Source organism: Lissotriton vulgaris, chromosome 1_1 (assembly GCF_964263255.1).
Source record: "Lissotriton vulgaris chromosome 1_1, aLisVul1.2, whole genome shotgun sequence".
In the NCBI taxonomy this organism is placed as follows: Eukaryota; Metazoa; Chordata; class Amphibia; order Caudata; family Salamandridae; genus Lissotriton; species Lissotriton vulgaris.
Genome location: NC_141685.1, coordinates 672707657 through 672731801, shown reverse-complemented (window position 1 = coordinate 672731801; position 24145 = coordinate 672707657). Strand labels below are relative to the sequence as shown.

Below are 24145 nucleotides of genomic sequence, written 5' to 3'. Positions count from 1 at the left end.
TGTGGAAATCCAACGTATATCAATCACTCCTTTCAGTCAGGCATGCTGTAAAATGCGTATTAAAAAAACAAATAGCTTTTGGCCACTGAAAGAAGGGGACCTACTTTCAGACAAAGCTCCAGTGATGTATGAACATCTAGTTCAAGTGGCAGAAGACCTTACCACCATTTACACCTCACCGAGCCGTGATCAGGACACCTTCAGTCAGACTCCCTTATACATAGCTAGTAGATTTAGCATGAATGCATGTAAAGGGTTGTATGTCATGACAACGCTTGGTATTACCACGCATGCCATTACAACGCAGGAATTACAACGAAAGTCGTTACAACGACTTTTGCTGGAGGGCACTGGATAGTGCAATAGTTTAATTTTCTATTCCAACTCCAGCCCACGTTGACAGTAGGGAAGGAGTTGGATAGAAAATTAAACTATTCCCTATCCAAGAGCGCCCTCCAGCGAAAGTCGTTGTGACGACTTTCGTTGTAATTCCTGCGTTGTAATGGCAGTGCCGGGTAATCCCCGCGTTGTCATGGCTGTTCACCCATGTAAAGGGGCAATGAAGCCAACCCTCACACAAGCATGTGAAAAAACACGTGGCTGATTGTTTTATAGCACACAAATAGAAGGTCTCCTATGTCAGATCTATCGCCTGACACCTGGACCAACAGATGATTTTGCTTGGAAATGTGCAGTTTTCTGATTTTGTTTTCACTTCTCCTTTTGCATATCCTCTTTTCCTGTAAATCAGAAAGGAATTTTCTGCTATTTCACTTTCAAATGTCATGATGGAGGTAGGACTTTTTAGTGGGATCGCTGCCCAGGCAACTCGATTGGCTTCCTCCGGAGGGGCAGCTGCTTTTCTAGGCGGCTTGTCTTGCTTTCAGGAAAGCCCATTTTGGTTCGCCTCTCCCTAATCAGGCAAAAGAAATACTGTGGAGGTGTGATATTGGCATGCTTGTCTTGTTGAAGCGCCAGCATTTTAACAGCGTTTGCTGGCGTGGTACTGAATTTTTAAAACCGTTTCTTATGCTGTGGGCCATTCCACCTTTTACTAAATTTGGAGTGAGACCCACTACCCAGTTTTCAGTAGCGTGGATACCCTGTATGAGGACTGTTTTAGTTTATAGCGGGATGCGCTTGATTGTAGCTCACTTTCATACAAAGTGAAAGGGGTAAGTAAGCTCTAAATAAAGACAAACCCATTTCAGCCCCTCTACTTCATGAAACCTGCAGCTTACCCAACGAGCTGCAACGGTGGTAGTAGATGAAAGAATCTGTAGAGTGATAAATGAGCACAAGCCTTCTTTGAGTTAGAAGGCGGCCTCGTCGTCAGGTGATCACTGTTAGCACGGAGTCCGGATAATGGTGCCCAGGTTTCCAAGGACCTTCCATGGCTGGGCAGGGTTTCCGGTTCACATTTTGACATTTACTTGAACCCCTGCCGCAAGTAGGCCGCTGACGACTCAAAGAAGTTGCAACACAGAGTTGTCAGTAAAGTTTGAATTGATTCTCCTGGGCTCGTGACTTCTGTCTCCGTTGACAGCCATTGCTAACAGTGCCTGACAAAAAGTAGCTGCACAGACACATTGGTAATCTCATCTCGGAAATGTAAATGACCCTTTTAACACCACAGAGACCCTCATTATCTTCGTCAATCTAGAACCTGTGGCGTACATGGCGCGGAGTGCTGGCTGTCAGTTGTGCAGAGTAATACGTGTTTGCTGAAAATCTGCACTGCAGGCCTGGAGCCGCCATGAGTGACGGGCCAGCTGTGCACTATTCTTAGCCACCGAGGAACAGCATGGTGTTCGGTGCTGTTCCAGTGTAGGGTGACGCAGATGCCTTTGCTTTGCGCCTCAGCCACCACAAGCGCAGCGCTGCAGGTTACAATTTTGTATATCAGACTGATTGTGTTGGAGCACAGACAAACAACTGCATTTTGTCAATTCATATTTGCTGATTTGTGAGTCTGAAATAACACCATGTGGGTGGTTGAGAGGAGAAAAGGACTACTGCTGTTTTGTTTGGCCACCAGCTTCAGTTGGGGGCTACCGGATGATACGTAGTTCTATTAAAATTTGTCCCAGGGTGAACCGCCACTCCACACTGGCCACCTTGCCGCCTTAGCCCTGCTTGAGAACTCCTGTGGGGAGGCTCTGGAGTGAGGCACGCTGGTCTGAGAAGCAAGTTATGTAACCGGCACACAGTGCTCTCCTTTAAATGAGGTTTTTCACTCCGCAAGGACCAGGCGTGGTACGTGGCTTCTAGGGCTCTTGTTTTTTAAGTTGACGCCTGCTTTTTATTTTCAATACCTTTGACTAAACTTTGATTGGACTGTTTTTGAAGAGGAATGTGGCAGCGAATTACTTAACACAACACATTAAGTTATTCGAGTCTATTGCAGTGATTTTTAGTTTCGGTATTGGTCATCTACCAAGTGTTTGTTGCTTTAGAATTGTGAATATTTTTCTAATAGGTCCTATTTTGCCACCTGTAGGTCTATTTTATATCTTCTGCATGGGATTTGAGATTTCTCATGCACTGCTTTAACAAGATCTTAATCTCTGTTCTGTGCTAATCTTGTTCTACAGATGACTTCCGAGCTGGTCGCAGTAGTCCTTGGTAACTTTCTGAACAGTGGTATCACAACTCCTCATTTTAATGTTAGTCTTTTCTGTTTGTTAGATTTAGCTACTTTGAGACTGAAGACCTCCCTCTTGTTCTAACTCCTTACCACCATCGCTGCCCCATATACTGCTGTTTAGAATTAGGAGCAGCCAATTAGAATTACTGAAACGTAGGGTTGCCTCAGTAATTCAGATTGGCTGCCATTCAGTAAATCAGAATTGTCTCCATTTGTAGACAATTTTGTTTGGCTTCTGGTCAGCCGGTCGGAATACGTCAGGCTCCCTAATGCATAGACTCCCCTTTCCAAGGTGAGTGGTACTGATGGGATATCTCCCATTTGTCTTCTGTTGCCTGGTGTTTAATATCGCCCACTATTACACAATTTATTGAATAATGATTTACTTATGAAACCTGTGGGGCAAAGTACTTATATTTTAACCATCTCCACGTCAAACACAGCTACCCCAGCTAAATTCATGACTGAATCGTCCCACTTCTCACCAGACCCCAGAACAGTTTCAACTATTTACAGGACTTCCCAGGTAGGTATACACTGTAGATACTGATCTTAAAAAAGCTTCTAATTTCTTCCCCCAAATTGATTATTTTCTCATACATACCACCCCTACCTACAAAAAAGCCCTGTAAAGCCAGACAAGGTTGGTTCACTTCTCTGCACTCCCACCTCTACTTGCGCCACATGAACTTGTATTCTTTTGTGTGCACTTTAAATGCTCAGACAAAAGTTGTAGGTGCATGACTATATAATTAAACAACAAGAGAGTTAGGGTTCTTTATGGGTCACTCCTCAACACCTCAGTAATAGTCCACAACAACAACAAAAGAGTGACTATATAAGTACGTAATAAGGGGCCAGGCTGTTCCAGTTAAAAACAAAATTAGGCAGACTTTTTGTCCGCCTAATTTTTTTCTAACTGGAACAGCCTGGTCCCTTATTAAAATTTATACTGGGCACAGCCTGTTTCTTTTAACCCACTTACACTATCATTAATCACCAGACCACTTCACTTGAGAAAAACAAAAAAACCAGCTCCGCTGTAACACAGGCGTTGTAGCACACTGGGGGGACATTCGGTCTCCCCAGTGGGAACCCAATGATGAAGCATGTCACCACTAGGTGGTGTGTGAGGGTTCTTTTAGAAGAGAACTTTTTTTCCTTTTTTCTTTCACCTTTCTGTGGCTTGGGAATTTTCCTTATATATTTGCGAGCGCTTTACTTATATAGTCACTCTTTTGTGGTTGTTGTTGTAGGTGCATGACTGTAACTTTATTTTTTCCCCAAACGTAGAGAGTTACAACTTTGTGGAAGTGCACCAATTTTGAATTAAATGTCACTTCACTACTGTCTCTACTCGGAACTTCTTTTACACAACCTTCACCATAGGATTTTCATACTCTACAGTCCTATGTGTACGATATGCACACGTTAAAGCGTGAATTCCAATAGCGTTACTTGTGAATTATTTTTTCCCAGCATAAGTCTCACATTGATGCACACAAGCTTTGTAAAATGGATCTCCAGACGAGTTATCTAAGTATCGTTTTCTTTTTTTTTTTTGGTGGGGGAGGTGTCTGGTGGAGGGATAAGGGAATATGTTGTAAATTTCATGAGTGCTCACATTTATTTCCAAGTGCATTTCAGAAAAAACGGAGACCCCCTTCCAAGTCTTTATGGTCTCTGTCACCAATGCATCTGATATGTATTGAACAACAACGTTCAACCGTGAACCTAGAAGACCGCACAAACCTAAGCATTTTACTCTTGGACACACCAGTTTTTTTCAAAGGACTGTCTGCCAGACAATCTAGTCTGTTAGTGTTGTTTTAAACTGGAGCATTATTTTGCTTGATAATTCTTTAAACAGTAAAAAAAAGCTCTGCACAATTAAATATCAGATTATCAGGTCAATGATTCCAGAAACAAAACCTATTAAACAATCTAAAATTACTAGATAAAATATTTCTCAAAATACTCTTTGAGTTCGTCTAACAGCTCACTAATAATTCCTTGCAAATTGGAAATAAATGTATGTATGGAAGTGGAAAATGTTTTGAAAGGCGTTTTAGGTTTAAAGTATTTTATTTTTGGTGCAACATAAATGGACAAACATACAGAGTGCAGGAGGCATCAGGTCAGTGCGGACAAGGCCGCGCCCACTGCGTTGTATCTTCAAAGGACAGTTCAATCGTGGGCCAGTCCGCAGCGACATTGAAGGATATGCATTGTTTCAGTGATAGAATGACCTTCCCTTCTCAAACCCCCCACCCCCCCAACCCCAACCCCAACCCCAACTCCCGGATCCCCAATCTCCCCCTACCCCCCCCATACCCTCACCCCCCACCACCCCCCCCATCGTCCAGTACGCAGGTCTGCTCCCAGCCGTCTACCTCGGTCGCCCTTAGCGAGAACGGTTGATCCCGTATCCACTCAAGTGGTCAATTCTGCAGGGTTCGTGAGCCTCAAGAAGCGGAGGTATTTGGGACAGGTGAGTTCCTTGAATTCAGTGAGCAGCAAAGTGTGGAACGGCTGCCAGAGATCGTTAAATTGCTCTACATCCCCCGCCACTGTGAATGATAATTTCTCCATGCCCAGTACATGCCATAATCTATGTAGCCAGCCCGTGATAGAGGGCAATGTGGCGGTGCGCCAATGTAATAAGATGTTTGAACTGCTGAACCTAATGCGATCGCGATCTGTCTGCCCCTGCGAGATCTGAGGGGATACACCAACCCGTTTGGGAGCTCTAACAGGGTGTATGCGGGGAAGCGTGGCAGTTCGGTGTCAAAATGGGAATCAATTTCATCTAACACTTCTTTCCAGAAGGGCTCTAGGAGCGGACAGTCCCATAGAATGTGTGCCCCGTTGCCCGCACCCCCTCCAACAAGTGTTGTCCTTGCTACGGTCCATTTCATGGACCCGTTCCGGCGTATAGTACCAGTAGGTAGAGACCATAGTCAGTGTTTCAGTGAGGCCCATGTGGTATGCCGAGTGTCTTGCCCTGTATGATATCTGCTCCCATTCCTTATGGCTCAGTGTCCTGCCCAACTCCCGTTCCCAGCGCTCCCTCCCCGGGTTGTAAAGGTGTGAAGAGAGTGGTTGCAGTAGCTTATAGAGATCTGTAATCAGTTTTGTATCTGACGTGCGTGTCAGAAGCCATCTCTCATAGGGGAGGAGTTGTCTATCTGCTGGCTCCCGTACCTGTGGGTGTAGAGCCTGCATATAGCGGAGTCTTTCAGACTCTGGGAATGAGAATTCCTGTCGGACGTGCGGAAAGGGGATGACCCCTTCTGGGCCATACATATGACGCAGGCCTCGACACCCGGCCGCTCGCCAGTGGGTAAAGGCCCCCCTTTCCATCCCCGGAGTAAAGTCCGTGTTGTCCACCAATGGTGTGAGTGGTGACAGGAATGTAGTAAGATTGTGCGTGAGGTTGGTGGCATCCCAGACCCGCAGGGGCACCCTGGTGACAAAGGAAGCATATAGATTTGCGGGGCGGTGAGGCCGGCCTAGGAATGGTACCTCCTGCAGGTGTCCGCCCGCCACTGCCTGGAAGAGCCAGTGCTTATCCGATTCCCACCTACTCCATTCTACAAGATAACGCAGCTGTGCCGCTTGGAAGTATTTGCGAAGATCTGGTATCCCATGCCCTCCAGCCTTAGGGGCTAACATGGAGAGTGCCCTGCACATTCTGGGCTTTCTGCCCTGCCAGATAAAGCTCAAGAGGTCTGCCTGTATCTGTTGGATCCACCCGACCGGTGGCTGTAGCGGCAAGGCCCGAAACAAGTAAAGAACCTGGGGTAGGACCGTCATTTTGACAGCAGCTATTCTACCTAACCAGGAAAGAGTGCTGCGATTCCATCGCCCGAGTCCCTCCCAGATCTTCTTGCCCAGTGCGGTGTAGTTAGCAGTCACCATGGCCGGCAAGGTGGTGGCCAGCTGGATCCCCAAGTAAGGCACCAGATCCGACGACCAGAGCATGGGGAACAGGCCTTGTAGATGAGATATAGTGGCTGGCGCAAGGGAGATGTCCAGAGCCACAGATTTCCCCATGTTCATTTTGAAACCTTTTGTACCGCATTTTGAAACCCGCGACAGCAGCAAAGGAGTCCAGCTCCTCGATGCATGCCGGAAGGGCCGTCTGGGACTAGTCTAGCGATAGTATGATGTCATCCGCGTAGAGGCTTATGGTATGAGTAAAGCCCCCGAACTGCACCCCTGTCGCCGCCGGATTGGTACGAACCCGCTGGGCGAAGGGTTCCATATAAAGGGTGAAGAGCAGGGGCGAGAGCGGGCACCCCTGCCAGGTATCTCTCTCGATGTTAAAGCTTCTCGAACTATAACCATTCACCCACACCACTGCAGTCGGTAATCTATAGCAATTAAGGATCATGAAGCGGAATTTTTCTCCTATACCCACCTTCATCAAGACTTGTTCGAGATAAGGCCAATGCACTTAGTCAAACGCCTTGTCAGCGTCCTCCGCTAGCATCATTCTCTCTCCAGGAATCCGGGAGGCCTTCTCTAAGAGGTGGAGTTATCCACCGTCTGCCGCCCTGGAACGAATCCCACCTGGTCCGGGTCTATAAGTCCCGGTAGGTGGGGGGCTAGTCGGGCCGCAAGGATCCCTCTGTACAGCTTTAAATCCACATTCAAGAGGGATATCGGCCTGTAAGAGCCGCAGTGCGTCCGATCTTTCCCGGGCTTGGGGATGACTGTGAGTGAGGCTCGCAGGAGGTCGGGTGGGATGGCCCCCGGAGCAGCGAACGAGTTAAATAGGTGGGTGAGGAGCGGGGCTAATGTCGTGCAAAACGTTTTATAAAAAAGCGAAGTATATCCGTCCGGTCCCGGAGCTTTACCATGCTTAAGTTTGGCGATGGCGGAGATCACTTCCTCTATTTGAATTTCCCTATCTAGGTGCTCTGCCTGCGAGGGGGCCAGGGAGGGGAGGGTGACCGAGTCCAAGTATGTTGATGTCGCAGTATCATCTGGCGGGTCTCCGGCATATAGATCTGCGTAAAATCTGCGGAACGTTTCAGCTATATGGGCGTCCTCCGTGACCATCGCCCCTGTGGAGTCAGATCTCTTTCACTAGCTGATTCTGATGCACCACTCGAAGCCTATTAGCCAGCAGTGGGCCACAGCGGTCCCCCCCCCGGTGTAGTAGGCATGGCGCAAGCGAAGCACAGCGTACTCCACGCGGTCCAAGTCTAGGGCCGCTAGGAGTTTTCTCGCCTCCTTAAGCTGCCTCCAGATCCTGGGGGCTTCCATCCGGCGGTGCATCTGTTCGAGCTCGTGGACCCGATGGGTAAGTTCATCCTCTTGTTCTGTCATTCTTTATTTTGAGCAGAGGAGATGGCCAAAAATTCCCCCCGAAGGACTGTCTCCAAGGCTGCCCACTGCGTTGCCAGGGTGGTGTCGGGGTTATCGTTGTGGGACAGATACTCTCAGATAGCACCCTCGATGCGGTCAACCACCACCTTCCTGTGCAGCAAGGTGTCGCGGAGGCGCCATGTTCTGGGAGGACTAGATACCGGCGATAGACATAATGTGGCAGAGACCGGGGCATGGTCTGATAAGGATAGCACTTCTAGGTCCGACGCTGAGACCAAAGCCCGTACCGGAGTCGAGACCAGGAGATGGTCCAACCTCGCGTACGTCTTGTGGGCATGGGAATAATATGAATACCCCCTATAAGCGGGGTGCATGTGACGCCAGAGATCGTGTAGGTCTACCTCCGACAACTGTGCCTTACACCCGGCTGAGAACTCCCCGACCTGCGGGGAGCGTTGCGCGGATCTATCCATGGCTGAGTCAAAGACCATATTAAAGTCTACTCCGATGATAACATGCCTATCCTGCGAAGCAGTGATGTCCACTAGCGCTGATCGCAAGAAGCGCTCCTGCTGTTCATTAGGGCTATACAGGGACCCAACCGTAAAAGTGACACCTCCGATCTTAAACCGGTATACTAACAGCCGACCTTTGTGTTCTGTGTGTTTGTGAAGGATTTCCCCCCTGAAGTGTCGGGCCGCCAGGATCGCCACCCCCGCAATCTTAGTGTTGCTAGAAGAAAAGAATTGTCAGGAATTTGTGAGCGCAGTCTGTGGGTGTCTCTGGATAGTAAGTGTGTCTCTTGAAGGAGACAAATATCAGCTCGGGTGCTCTCCAGGAGAGACAATACTGCCCGCCTCTTGGCCGGGTTGTTGAGGCCCCTGACATTGAGAGTCACCACCTTAAAAGTCCCGGGAGGCATAGGAGAAGGTGTAAGTAAAAGCGTAAAATCCCCGCCTGAGCGAGGCAAGGTACATGAATGCCACTAAAGCGGCTAGGACCTGCGTAGTGCACTGGACGACCCACCCCCCCTTCTTCCAACTCCCCAGCCCCTACCCAAAACTCCCCATCCCCACCCCCACAGCCCTCTCTCCCCAACCAAACCCCCAAAACTCCCCACCATCCCTCCCCCCACCCTTCTCCCCCCTGACACTCAACGAGTCCCAAAACATCATAGTCCCAGTCCGGTCCTCAAGGGACGAGTCTGTGGTAAGTTATTGAAGTGGACGTCCAGCCACTACACCCCCGCCCGCCACCCCCAACCCCTAGAACCCCAAACCTGCAATATGAGGAAGGCTGTGTGGATCTCCCCCTGGAGTCATCTTAGGCCGTTAGCGCAACATCATTCAGGACAGTGTCTACGGCCGCCTCCCACGGCGCACTGTCCATTCCAGCTCGGATGGTGGGCGAGTCTGGTCGAGCAGAGGAGGTGTAGGACCGGTGATCAGGGACTCTCTGCCAGCCTTCTCTAGTGATACGCCTACGGCGCGGCGTGTGAGATTCTTCATCTGTCGCGGTGATCCCCAGCACTTCGCAGGTGTCCTGAAGGGAGCGAAGTTGATGTAGGACGCCATTCCACTGAAAGATGAGACAGAAAGGATGTCCCCAGGAAGACTGCGTCCCATGGGACCTCAAAAAGTCTGTCGCTATTTTAAACGTTCTGCGTTTCTGAAGTGTGATCGTCGATAAGTCCTGGAAGAGAGCAACCGGGTGCCCCCAGAATTGCAACGATTGCTGTTTCCTTGCTTCACGAAGGATTCGCTCCTTAAGCGGGAAGTCTGGCAAGAAGGCCAGTATATCAGGCGGGGGTGCCGAGGCCCGGCGCTTCGTACCTACCCTATGCGCCCTGTCGATTCTTATAGGGAAGTCCTCTGGCTCACCCAGTATCTCCCTGAACATGCTTTGCAAATATCCGGCGACGTCCTCCCCTTCCTCCCTGGACGGCACTCCCTGGACCCGGATGTTATTCTGGCGGGACCGGTTTTCGAGGTCTTCATTGTGTGCCTGGAGGTCTAGCTGTTGTTCCCTTAGGCGCAGCACCTCCTGCTGCAGGTGCCCGATCTCTTCATCCCTGGAATGTCCGGATCCTTCCATGGTAGCCACTCTTTCACCTAGGCTATCGACCTCTCTCCGCACCTCTCGGACTTCTCCGGCTACCTCCTGTTTTAGTGTCTGAAAATCATCCCGCAGAGAACTGAAGAGAGATTCCAGGAAGGACCTGGTGACCGGCGGTTCCCTTTCCCCTGCCTCCAGCGAGCTTCTCGAGGGGCCTGGCGAGTGTTGCCCCTTGTCTTGTTTCGTCATACTCCTGCTCATCATCTCCGGCAATGTCCGTTCCCCTTTCTTGTTCCCTCTGTTGCCGGCCATTGCAGACTTGGGCACCACTCAAGCAAGTCCTGTCGGGTCTCCGGCTTGAGGCGGCAGCCAGCAATGTGCAGGGGCACTGCCAACCGGGGGAGAGCACCTCTCCCGACTCCGATGTTCAGCCCGTCAGCCTTGGTGAGCGCAGCGGACCGTCCGCCTTCGTCACAGGTCTCCAGCGCACACCCCGGGTGCAGTCACAGTGTGGTAGCCACCACCAGCTGCTGTCCAGCCACGTGGTAGATCGTCCTATCTGGCGCGGTTCGGCTTCGTACCCTTCTCGGGCCTCGAGCTGCTATCGCTACTACTGCGGCTTCCAGGCCCGCCCGACCTCTGCCGCTGTCCCCGCGAAGCACCAATCTGACTGTGAGCTTCCGTCAGTCGTCTTCGCCGTCGTAGGGGATCGCGTGGGCTTGATCCGTGCCTCCGCCCCTCGGGCCTTTGCTGTGCCCTCTCAGTAGCGAGCAACCTGACATCCCTCAATCCTCGGGCCACTTCAGTAGGCCATCATTGCCCCCGTCGTCATGGGCACCCCGGGAACGTGTCTGTCCACAGGCCCTCGTCTTCAGCCGCCTCGTGATTCCGCTGTCCTTGCCGTCTGCCGGCGATGACCCAATGCGCCCACCAAGCCGCAGTCCAACCTCCTCGGGCCGCTGTGCCTGTCGTTCCGGGCCAGGGGCCACTCTCGGCGACCCCGCTTGTCCGTGTGCCAGGGTAGGTCGGGGGGGGGGGGGCCCACTTTTGTATGGGGCTGGTCACAGCCGGGGATCCCCAGGTCCCAGCTAGGCCACTCGCTCCGGTGTCCGCCGCGTGGCGCACAGAGAGGGTGGGGGCGGAGGGGCCGGCTGCACTCCTCCTGCTTCCAGGCCACCGGTCCTCTCTGGTCAGCGGCCCCACTGCTATCGGCTCTGCACTGCTACCAGGGGCTGGTTGAGATGGGAGGGCACCGAAATGCACTGTCAGCCGCTGATGCGAGGGTCGGCCGGTCAACCGGTGAAGTTAGGAGGCCGTGCTCCTTAGGCGGGTCCGGGCCGGGGCCTATCCCTCTCGCTGATCGTCCCTTGTGTCCCCGGGGGATTTCTCTCTGCTTCCTTCCCCGCTACCGCCTGCCTCCACCTCACCTCCGTCTGCGGCAGGTCTTGTCTCCGCCCGCTCCGCCGAGGGGTTCCGGACCGCTCCGATCATAGGCCGCGTCCCCGGCCTCGCGTAGGAGTCTCGTGCCGGCCGGGTTGCACCGGCAGTGCTGCTGGGCGCTTCCGGTCGTCCCGCAGACTCTGGGTTACGTCCGCGGAGCCGCTAAAGTCGTGCCCCCACAATCTGGCAGCCTGCCGCCCCCAGGTCCGTCATGGGCCGTGTCTCGATGCCTCCCTGTGCGTCGGCGGGCCGTGTCTCGTGGCTCCTTCTGTTCCCCGCTCCGGCTTCGATCTGTTCCACGGGGCCCTATCGGTACGACCTCTGCTTCAGGGCCGCTCTATGATGGACCATAGGTTGCTCCTTCGCCCCCGTTGTCTTTCTTCGGCCGACCGGGGGGAGATCAGCGCAAATTCAGGCTTAAAGGTTCAGGTTCGGGGGAGCTAGCGGAGAGTGCGACCGCTCACCTCGCCATCTTGGCCACGCCCCCTTCAAAGGCATTTAAAAAAAAATATATGGAGTCTTCAGTCGTTCCTGCTCGCAGATAAGGACACACTTTAAGCCAGGGAAAGGTTTAAAATACAAAAAAGAATTGTACGCGTATTGGTTATTGATGATCGAAATTGTTTACCCCAACCATAATGCAGCCTTCCAGGGCATGCAGTGAGGATGTATTTGGAGAGGAGAGCTATGAGCATAGTAGAGAGCATTGGTGGTCTGTGTGGCCACTGCATGGGAACCATCACATGGCCCAGGGTGAATTTGGGAAGCGTGGTTGATAACTCATTCCTTAGTTCCATCCAGGGTGAAAGTGATGCATGGAAACTTGTAATAATATTTGGCCACTCAAAAATTTTGCACTACTTTCAAAAAGAAGACTGGGCATCTGAATAGAAAAAAACCTTCAAATAGTTCTGTTTTAGTATTTTGTAATTGAAATCCTAGTGACCCGTCTCATGCAGATTTTTGTTGAAAGATTATGTGAGAAGTTGCTGATTGCTCAAAGGGCCCCTACTGCAAGGGACAGTGGACCTATCTGGCACTCTGGCTTTACCTAGCTGAATGCTTCTTAGGAGCCTGATTTCAGGACTGGGTTGCCATCTACGAGCCCTGAAAGTAACTGTGCTTCCCTTTTGCCCAGAGGTCCCCGCCAGAGCCCATGGCCTTTAAGTGCAATGCAGATCTCTGCTTCTGTTGCACGATCAACATATAACCTACAAATTTGTTGCAGGGACGAGTGCCATATAGACAGCATTAACTGTGCGTAGAAAAAAACCGACATTTGTTAGATGATCCAAAGAGTTAAGTGAATTTACCACAGTGAGTAGTGTCTTGAGGTGTCCATTACGTATGATTTGTATGGACATTTCGTTAAATGCCAAGAGAGTTATATTAACTGAAAAAGACCCATGACTATCTTCCATAACTGTACAGCGAAGATGTTTTGCTTCCACTATGAAAGATAAAATGAAGTTTGTGGAACATTAATCATTGTCTTTCAAGCCTCCTGCAACAACTCTGAAGGCCATGTACGCAACTCTAGTCCGTTTCACCTCAAAGGAGCAGGGTTGGATGACCATGAACATCTTCACGCCTAAAAACATCATCCATGGTTTCAACAGATGCAGTCTGCCACCCCAAACCACAAAGACTGGGTGCAACTAACTTGGTAGAAACCCTGACCACAGTTATCGAGGGTGGGGGGAGGATTGTAAAGTGGTACTTATTCATACTCTTTAGGTTTACCCAGTCTATACCACTGACATGTATTACATCGCTGTGACCATAATACTGATTGTATTTATAACATGTGATGTAGTTGCATGACCATTTTACAAGATTATGAACGGAAATTAAAATTCAATAAAATGTTTTAAAAAAAACTTGGTAGAAACCGAAGTGATTATTTGAACATTTCGGTCACAGCCATGCCTTCCGTTTTGGTTACAGCCAAAACACAAATCATTTCATGACTGTTATAGTATTTAGGCCAACATTTTCCTATTAGCTGCATTTCTCCACCCCACCAAAATATACATTGTTTCTGCAAATAGTGCAGGGAAGAATGGCAGCACCCTTTCTTCTGCTGACACAGGCTGATAGGTTGCACTGTTGGAGGAACACGGGCAAATAACAAATTGTCCTGCTGGCACAGCTACACGGGTCCTTGGCCTGTTTCACAGTAGCACTTTATGGAATTACCAGGCATTGAGGATGTTTACTCGTGCGGTAAAGCTCACCCAGAAAAACACAATCTAGATGTGACCACCAGAGATATGCGGAAGAAGTAATCAAAAGTGCAGCAAAAAAGTAGGCAAAGATCACTAACTTTGCTAGACTCGGAGCAGAATCTGCTCAGAGTCGACATCGGACACGACATTTAGATTAGTGGTCAGGTATTTTTAATCACTGGAAGTTGCTTGGCTATAAAATGTTTACTAACAGCGATGTGGATGCCTCCACCCCTGCCACTCTGGTCACCGAGGCCTCCAACATGACCTCCAACTCGGACACTTTGGTCTTGACATTAGTCATCTTGTAGAGATACTCCAGGGATTCCATTAGAGCCTTCTCACTGACTGTGACACTGGCTCATTTATCTCCGTTTAGTTCTGCACTAAATGCTGGTGGGCCAAACCAACTGTAACAATGAATGAATTGCCTGTTAATATACTGCACACCATTTACCTCAGCAAGAGGTGTCCAGGCACTATCCTTAAAGGAAAAGAAAAAATGACAGACGGACAAAAGACAGTCTTACAGTTAAGTCAAAAAGGTAAGTCTTCAATTGCTTATGAAAGCTTAGAAAATTATTTTGTGCCCTCAATGATAACGGTATGGTGTTCTAACCTTGACAGTAATTACTGAAAGATCTTCTCCTATTCCCACTTTTCTTAAATTTGAAACACAAAGTAGATATTGAGATGCTGATCTCAAAATCTAATGTCATATGGCAAACAAAAAGTGAGGCCATGTAGTTGTCAATTCTTGTATCATGGTGTGTTTTGTGGCATACACTTAGGGCCAGATGTAGGTATCCAAATACCGGTCGGAAACGGCCGAAAATACCGATTTTCGGCCGTTTCCGACTGGTATTTGGATATTGAGATGTAGGGGCATGTTAAATTACAGAATCGGTAATTTTACCGAATTTGTAATTTTTCTGATTTGGTAAAATACCCAATTGGTAAAATTACCGATTCTGTAATTCAACATGTAGGTAGCACTGTAATCAGTGCTACAAGGGTTTAAGAATTCGTTATTTACCACCAACTAGAAGTTGGTGATAAATAATGAAAACCCTTCAAAAAGCATGTTTTTGCTTTAAAAAACGTGCCATGTTGCAGACATACATGCCCTAAGGGCATGTATGTCAGCAACATGTGCACCCATGCACAATTGAGGGGTGCAACAGGGTGTCAAAGTGACACCCTGTCCCCCTTGCAAATTCGGTAATTTTACCGAATCAGTATTTACCGATTCGGTAATTGGCATTGATTCCTATGGGCCTCAAGGCCCATAGGAATCAATGACAATTACCGAATCGGTAAATACCAATTCGGTAATTACCAAATCTGAATGATTCGGTAATTTCAAAAGTGAAATTACCTACATCCCATTTACCTACTCTTAAATACCGAATCGGTATGATTCGGTATTTAAGAGTAGGTAAATCGAGATTACCTACATCTGGCCCTAAGTGTCTTAAAAAGGCTCCTATTTACCACTTGCAGCCAGTAAAGCTTGTGGAGATGATTTATGATTGACAATGTATGGTTTAGTATTGGCTGTTCTGTTATCCGAGACGCCCTTCTAGGAGACTGCAGGAATACTTTATTTGGCCCTTATCAAGGAGGCCAACACATCGTAATCAGCTACTTGACCGAGCATACTTGATATCATCACAAACCATCGAGATTACCTACATCTGGCCCTAAGTGTCTTAAAAAGGCTCCTATTTACCACTTGCAGCCAGTAAAGCTTGTGGAGATGATTTATGATTGACAATGTATGGTTTAGTATTGGCTGTTCTGTTATCCGAGACGCCCTTCTAGGAGACTGCAGGAATACTTTATTTGGCCCTTATCAAGGAGGCCAACACATCGTAATCAGCTACTTGACCGAGCATACTTGATATCATCACAAACCAGGGTCCGGACGGGATTGGGCCCGCAGAACCTCTTTCTACAAGCATCATACTCGCCATACACATTGTCTGATAATCTTGCCCTGACGAAGTTTAACCTTTGAACGAAATGTGTTGGCTGAAGTTTTGCACAAATCCCATGGATTGTTTAAAATAAAGATTGAAAAATCTTAACCTATGTTTATTCACTACTGCTTCTGTGATCTTCCCAAAAAGTGGAAGTGGAGAAATGGGTTGGTAGTTGAAAATTATTAGAGGGTCCAGAGGTTTTATTCAAAAGCATTTTGACTAGTGCTTCTTTACACAAAAGTGAAACCATTTCTGACTGAAGGTAGGAATTCAAATTCACAAGTCTAGGGGTTCTCACTCCCTCCGTCAGCACAGATGTTTCCTTGTATGGTATTGCTTTATTGAGTTTACCTATTCAAGTAAGCAGCACCAGTATAGCAAGCCAACAGAGAAAATATATAGCGCACCTCCACTCCTCAAAGTTCAACATGGCATAGGGACTCTGCCAACTCCAGGCCTCTTACACTGGCATTCGGCAAACCAGTTTATGTGCCCTTAGGTATACTAAACCCATTACTCGTTAACACAAATGATCCTAGAACTAAAATTGCCACCCGAGGGAACATTTGATGCACCACCTGTTTCAGCGCATTCCTTTTCACTGAGAGCAACTCCTCTTCAACTGTGCATGTACAGCTGCATTCTGCCAAACTGCTGTTTTATCCTCTCTGTTCGCTGTTCGGCTCCTGCAAGCTGCAGTTGAAGCAGTACCAGCACCGATACTCATGAGGTGTCACTATTGGCAATGAGACTCCCCTTAAGGTGGCAAACTTCGCTTCAGGTGGCTGTCGCAGAGAGCTTGGGGAGAAGCCACTACTACAGCTTGTGCGACCACCCTCCCTTTGCAGGGACTTTTGAGAGTTCTGAATCTAGGCAGTGGAATAAACTACAGTGGTGTTCAAAACATTGACCGTGTTTTATTTGCTTTTGCCTCTTTTAGTATGCTTTACATTTTCAATTTGATCAAACAGAGGCTGGGTGGGGGTAACGTGGTGTGGGGTGGGGGGGCTTATTGGTGTGACATTAAAAGCATGTATAATTGAATTTTTGCCTGAGAAAAATATAGTAATGTATTCCAGTGTTGGTATTTTTTATTCATAAATGCGCAAAAATCGTTATTACCCAGCAGTATTCTGAATGTGTTGACTAATTGACGCATCTTTCCAGTTTTTATGCAGATTTTGGCCCTCTAAACTTGGCATTATTGTATCGATACTGCTGTAGATTGAACAAGAAGTTTAAGGTGAGTTGGCGCTGCTCCCACCTGTTTGCATGTGCATTGAAATGGTCAGCCTTGGGTTTCAGAAATCAGCGCGCGCCTCTCCTGCAGGCGGGGAAGGGAAGCAACGCAGCGCGCGAATGTCGTGGGCGGCTTGACCTTGAGCCCTCGACAGAGCTCTTCCTGTCTCGCCGCCACTTGGAATCTGCCGAGAACTCGATATCGCCGCCTTTTATGTTTGGCAGGCGAACCACAAAGGGCATGTTCACCTCTTTCTCTGCCTCAGTTGAGTTGTAATGCAAGCTGAAGGGAGTCAGTGAAGTAGGGAGCCAAGCAGTGGAAGCCAAGGCTATTTTTGGTTGTCAGCTAATGAGGGTTACTCCGGTTCCCGCCATTCATTAGTGCAGCTATTCCCACCACCCCCGGCATTTCTCATCTTGCTCATTGTTGTTAGGATTCAGAAAAAACGATATTATGGAAAGACTTGGTAAACAGTATTTTTAGAGATAAAGGTGTTGACCAAGCTAAACGTCAACTGCAAATTGCCATGTTTGCTAGTGAAAAGTGTGCTTTTTACTTCCTAACTGGGCATTAAGTGTGAAGAGTGTACATTTATCAAGAATAGAAACGAATTCACAAAGCCTCACTTTGCAACAAAAAAAACCCTAGAAATATCATATTGTAACAGTGTGTATCACATTGTAGAGAAGTGGAGAAGTGTGGCTCAATGGTTAGAGCAGGCAGACCTCGATGCAGAGCTCTGGCCAGGGACCAGGGTTCGATTCCTGCCCCGGCGGGTCTCGGGCTCATTAATTCCCCTGACCGAATATTCTTGCCTCAGTGCCTATTCTGATCGCTGCAACGCTGCAACTCTGGGCAATAGCTTGCTTAGCTTCCACAACGGCCCCCACAACGCGAGGGATGCCTGGTCTGCACCATGGGGCTGCCCAGGAGTGGACACTTCACAGGAAAAGCCAGGAAGGGTTCCCTTGCGGTATTCGTACAAGCGCCGGGAAACCCACTGCGGGTAGCTGTGCGCTACACAAGTACAAAAACATTTACATTTAGTAGGTAGCTCTGCACACATGGTGTTTCACTTTTCATGATGTAACTCAGTTGCAGTTGTCACTGCCTGTGTATTTATAAATATCTTTATGCATAAAGATTAGTGGTAAGTCTACTGTACTGAAGTGTGCTGTATTGGAGAAAGTTTAGCTTTCTCCTCTGGCATTGCTGGATTTTGGTGGGTCAGTGCAGAGGTAAAGCTATTTGTATGTTTGGGGCGAAGCCGGTGGGTCAGTGTAACCTCGGAAGAGAGGGACTGCTTCAGGCAATGAGCAGTGTGTGGCTCTGATAAAGTAACAAACATAGGCTATGTTATGTAAAATTATATTTATAGAGCGCGCATCACCGGAAGGTCTCTGACTCCATCCTTGCCTGTAGCAGGATTTCCTACCTGTAGAAGTAGAACCACGAAGTGTCCACTTAGCATGTCAGACTCATGCCTGTGCCCTAAGCTACTTTACACCTGATAGAAATGCTAGGGCTCTTAATGGGGCCTTGAGTGTCGCTGCTGGGATTTGTCGAGATCAATGTACCCAATTAGTGCAGGTGAGGATGATGTTGGGCGGCCTGTTTTTCATGGTCCTTTTCCTTCTTTCATTGAACTGTGGGCCAACTGCTGAAGAAGTTGAAACAACTCTTAAGATGATGCGGGGGAGATTTTGCTAGCAAGCCTTGTATAGATAGGAACATTGAAGGCAGGAGCAGGCTCGGCTGTGGCAGTCCAAGGGGCGTCTTACTCCTGGATTTGGCTTCAGTGTTGTAACTCAAAATTAGGCAGCCTCCCTCCCGATGAATTTGATTAGGTACCCTGAAAATTGCAATTGGGGATTGAAGCACCTTAACTACTTGTTTTCAGCATGAGTTAACCGTGGGAAGATCGGGACCAAACTCCCTTTTTATGTGTGTCATGTTGTAGACCAGTGAATTCTGGAGCAGCAAAATCCTTACTTGCATTACAAAGTGCTATTGTCTACAGATTTCATCATATTACAGTTTTTTGTGCATACCCATAGTCTTCACAGAAAGGCTCTGTGCAAGAACATGTTCCTCAGCACACATTTGTAGAGCCTCTTATGGGGACTTCCTGCTTAGTAGGTGTGGCTTTAGATCAGTGGTATTCATGCATAATTACGTCTTTAAAGCAATTTTACTTTCTTAATTATAATAGAATTTTCTCGTCCATCTGCAGTGTGGTCCACTTTAGTGGGTAGAGCTTATTTGTAGGTGTGAGCTCGCATGATACTTTAGTCATCTGGTAAATTCCAGTCCTGAAACTTTCGTACACCACAACTTCAACCTGAAGGTGGATCTCTCCTGATCCTCTTGGAGGAGCAATTGGACAAGAACGGAATCACAATGCCGGTCGGCTTCTTCCTTTCCCCCTCGTCTTTGGCTCTGGCCCAGGCATTTTGGTTTCTATCTGGTCTGTCGTACTGCATTTGAATGTTCTTCCTTGAATTGTGGAACTGCCTTCTGTCGGCTCCTGTGACTCAGTTGTTCTTAAAAACAAATCCAATCTGTGTTTCTTGTTTGAATCCACATTTCTAGTGTTTGGGGTCTGCGCATGATGAGTTGATCCTTTTTACATTATTGAGGTAATGTTTCTTTGTTTACCTGGAGGCCTCGTTCTTTGTTACATGTTTACAGGGTTTATAAATGTATTCCCCTTTTGTCCTGCTTCACTAGCATTGTAATGTTTATTACTTTGTATTTGTAATGGGCGGCACAGCTATCTTCTAGGTACCCATCAACAAACAAACCATATTCGAATTCTATTGTGTATAATTACTATTTAGATGCAAATCACGTTATTTGAATTAATCTTCATATGCTTTTTCTCATCCCTTTCATCTGTAGCTTCTGAAATAAAACTGCAATGTTTTTGTGTTCAATGTATTTTATTGAATAAAATGCATTTTTTTTCATCGGTTATCTGCAGATCAATGTTGCTTAATCGGTCTTAGTTTAGTTATACCTGTTACTTAGTCCACATGTGTTTTTAGTTCAACATGTTTTTAGTTTATTTTGGATCTGATGTCAAAAGGTACATGAATGCAGTTTTCATTCAACCAGTCGTCCGGAGTGGCCTATTGATGGATGTGGAGTACATTTTACGTGGGGTGTTGGGACCTGATTTATTTGGCTAAGAAGGTGCTATGTGCTCAGATAAATGTGTCCTGTTCGCTGTCTAATCCTATAGTCCCTCATCATTCCTTGTCCCTTCAGAATTCCAGGCAAAATACCCTAAACTCCGGTATTGAAGACCTACCTGATCATCTTGGAGGTATAATGGTTTTTAGCAGAGACCTTGAGGCCTCTGTGGAAATCTCCAAGCACGCAATTGTCAATTGCCGACCCCTCCGAGTGTAGACTGCAAATTCCTTGCATTTTAATTGATCAATCCCTCGTAAACTTTTATTATTTTACGTTCAGTTCATTATGTAGGTGAACAGCAGTTACCCGTACCAGTGCTTTTAACTAACTATTATCAAGAGTGCTAATTACATACGAAAGGAGAATCTGTACTGTACAACCTGCCTTAATTGTTCTCTATCAGCATTGTGTATATATATGTATGTGTGTGTGTATGATGCGGTCCAGGGGGCGTAAGGAAACGACTTTGTTGCTGGCATAATATTGGGACACAACTGCGAGTGGTAGCAGGGAATCGACGACGCCGCTCATACATCCAATCGTTCCCGCAGCACTCACCACGCCACCACACGGCATGCTGGGTCCTGTAGTCCACACGGCAGGTATCCAGTCGTCAGGTGAGCTGCATCATCAACGGCGGGGGCGGAGTTGGATGTTACCCTATCGGAGGGCGGCTGGACACTTCATCACCACGGCTCTCACTCACATCCCCACTTATTTCTCCAGGCGCTGAAGAAGGCACAACCCGTGCCGAAATGCATTCGCCGTCTTCATGAGAATTGCTCCAATAAAGATGCTTCCTGAACTCCCCCCCGGGCCTCTTCTCTCTTCTTGCTGTTGGGAGCTGTTCTTCATATATATATATATATATATATATATATATATATATATATATATAATATATGAGCCGTTCTTGCAAGTGCACATCCCTTCCCTGACCTTAGCTTACAGGTCTAACCCACGCACTGCTAATGGTTCTTTGGGTATTTGCTTTGTTGTTCGGCAAAGAGAAGAATTTTTAAGTTGAAAAAGCATTGTTCCCATCCCTTCCACCCTTCATCATTTACAGTGCCCCGCTTGGGGCAGCGCCCCGTCCTGTTCTCTAGCATGTTGGACCAAAAACCTGGGTAGTGCTTCAAACAACTGCTAATAGATGGAAATTGCTTTGACCAGAAGGACTGGAATACTTGCCTTTCTTGGCTTTTTAATACAGAAAATCTCTACCTTCTCTTCTAACTTAGTTTTTTTGATAACTAATTTTCTGTTTCTACTATTAACCCTTCCATGCTCATGACGAGCTCAGCTCGTCATGAGGTAGCCTGGAGCTGTGCTCATGACGAGCTGAGCTCGTCATGACACCAGCAAAATGGCAATTCCCAGCACAGGAGGGGAATTGCCCTAGCAGCCATAGTGTTAAAGAATGTAAACCAGTTAAAGGATTACAAACAATATTTGTGTCAAAAATTCGATGTCTACCTTGGTTTTGTCTAAACAATACTACCTGGCCAACAAGCAGACAGTGCATCATGCTGCCACATTGCACACATTGAGAGCAAGAGCCAAATATCTTATGTCTTAAGTTCTCCCAGCATGAGCCTTCCTTCTACTTTGTGGATTGAGCCCAGTTTTCAGGTGCTTGTCTGCACAAAAGGTCCTAATACAATATTTTTCTGTTTGTCAACCTTTTTGGGTTGCTGAAGAAAGACTGCTATAACCAGAAAACAATTTGCAACCACATTCGTATGCCTTTTCCTGACACTTTTACTTTGAGCAACACTAGGTTTTTCTTGCTGGCGTATTTCAGATCTCCCACACGTTTGGTGGTATCAAGGCGTGACAGTTTTTGTTCAGTTGTCTCTTGCTCTAACACCAGTCCACATATACAGTCATCATCTGTAGTCCGTTACATGATCTCTGGGTGGGATCCCACTGGTGATAAAATACCCTGAATCCTCAATTTTCCCTCCCACAGATAGGCAAAGACCATAATATGGGCCATCACGACTGTTGTCTTATGTTACGTTGTGTGACCATGGCAAGCTGTATAGATTGAACCTAGCCAAAAGGCAGCAGAGGGATGTATGTTAATAAAGGGACAGAAACAGCGAAAGAGTGACTTAATTTGTAGATTGATTCTTAGAAAAGAATGGAGCAGTTGCTGTATTGTGATGTGTTCTTTTAGTGAGGTGAGTCTTTAGCTGGTTCCTACATTCAAGTATAGTTTTGGAGCAGTCTTAATGGATATAGTGATGTTGTTCCAGAGCCTGGATGCTTAGATGGAGAAGGCCTTAGGCCTTCATTTTTCTTTGTTGCACTGTTTGTTTTCTAGTCTGATGGTGTTCTACCTGCAGGTGTTTTGAGTTACCACAGTTGGTGAGCTTGTTGGCTAGATAAGCAGTTGTGGAAGTCTTAAAGGCTTTGTAGATGATGCAGGTGGTTTGAAAACATTACAGGTGTGCAAGAATAGTGATGATATGATAAAATTCCTTCGGACTCTTGATTAGGCGTTATGCAGCAAATAGGATTCCCTTAGGGAAGGGGCAGTACAGAGCACGGTGTGACTGCCACCCAGATGCAAGAGTACACGTTTTCTAGAGGAGCTGGCACCAGCATGTCTTGTTGTTATTACCAGTGTGCTCCGTGAGGTTTACTTCAGTGTCCAAAGTCAATCTGGGTGACCTGGTGTTGTCTAAAGGTTGTAGATCGAATATGTTAATTTTGTTGACCCAGGTTTGTTCTAGTTGTTGCTTGTTCCAGGTAAATAGCAGTAATTTGGTTTGGGAGAGGTTGAGCATCAGTTAGGTTATGTATTTCTAATCAAGATAAGCTGCAGGCCATTCTTGAGGCAAGACTTCATATTAGAATGGTGGGTCTTAGGTTTTGTTCGTGGTGTTCAGTGAGTAAAGTACAAAGGGCCTCAGTATAGAGTTTGAAGATGACTGGATAACAAATGGAACCCTTTGTAACTCCACCAGTGTTAGGAAGCTTCTTGGACCTGGAGAATCCCATGTTAACTGACTGGTGTTAGTTGGATAGATAAAAGAAGAGCTACTGAAAGTTACTGCTGTTGAATCTCATTTGAGACTTCAGTTAAGTTTTAACTTTAGGTTCTCAGTGGAAAAGCCCTTGAAGGATCTGAAGTTTTTTCATTATCTTTTTAGGCTGAATGTTGGATGTTTCTGATGCTGTGCAAGAAGATGGGGATTGCAAGGCGGTCAGTCCAGTGCAGGGGTTAAAGGACATTTGCATTAGATGGTTGGTTAAAAGACAGGTTTGATGATGTGATCTTTGCAGTCACCAATATCATATTCCCTTCTTTTAGATTCTTTTCTCTAATTGCAATTTTGTTTTTGACTTTGTCATGGCCTGTAGGTCGAGGATTATTATGACAGTCACGGTCAGTCATTCCTCTTCTTCCTCTGTTATCTGCAAGCAAACTGAAAATATCTGGTTGCAATTAAACAAGTTGAAGTTTAGCTGCGCCAAAACAGACTTGTTAGTTGTCCTTTAAGTCCATTTATGGACACTTGGCTAGCTTGCTTGTCCCACTGCCTGACCCAAGCTCAGCAGGTTTGACAGTTGGGGCTCCTTTTGAACGTGGCATTTTCCAAGAAGTCCTTCATCTCAACACTAGGCAAGACTGGCTTTTCATAGTTGATGGTTGCAGAAAAGATCCCTAATTTATCTTTTAAATTCGTAAAGTATCGATGCAGTGGCCCCCTTTGTCCTTTTTCTGATGAACTGAGAGATGGGCTCTTTTTTAGCCTGCCTAAATACCAGCTGTGTCTTCTTCCATCGCGGCTATAACATTTTGAGGCTCAGACTTTGTTAGGGTAGTCAAAGCCAAGATATTTCTTCTGCAAGGTCTTTCAGTGGAAAACGTGCATTTTAATTTGTCGGCACAGGTCCTTCTACTTCCAAGCATTGTATGCAATTTTGAAAGAAATCAATTCACCATAGTTTCTGAGAATTCCATGTTCAACCAGCACGCCGTGGCTTCAGTTGAGGTCCAATT

At 47.1% G+C, this 24145-nt stretch overlaps 1 protein-coding gene across 3 annotated transcripts in view; it reads left to right on the top strand.

The window, feature by feature from the left end:
- Nucleotides 1–24145, top strand: part of CDC14A (cell division cycle 14A) — a 541681-nt gene that overhangs the window by 28419 nt on the left and 489117 nt on the right. For all 3 annotated transcript variants that reach the window (XM_086954444.1, XM_086954436.1, XM_086954453.1), the window contains exon 3: nucleotides 16860–16935. In XM_086954444.1, the coding sequence (XP_086810570.1) occupies nucleotides 16860–16935 (76 nt within the window). The remainder of the gene's footprint in view (nucleotides 1–16859; nucleotides 16936–24145) is intronic.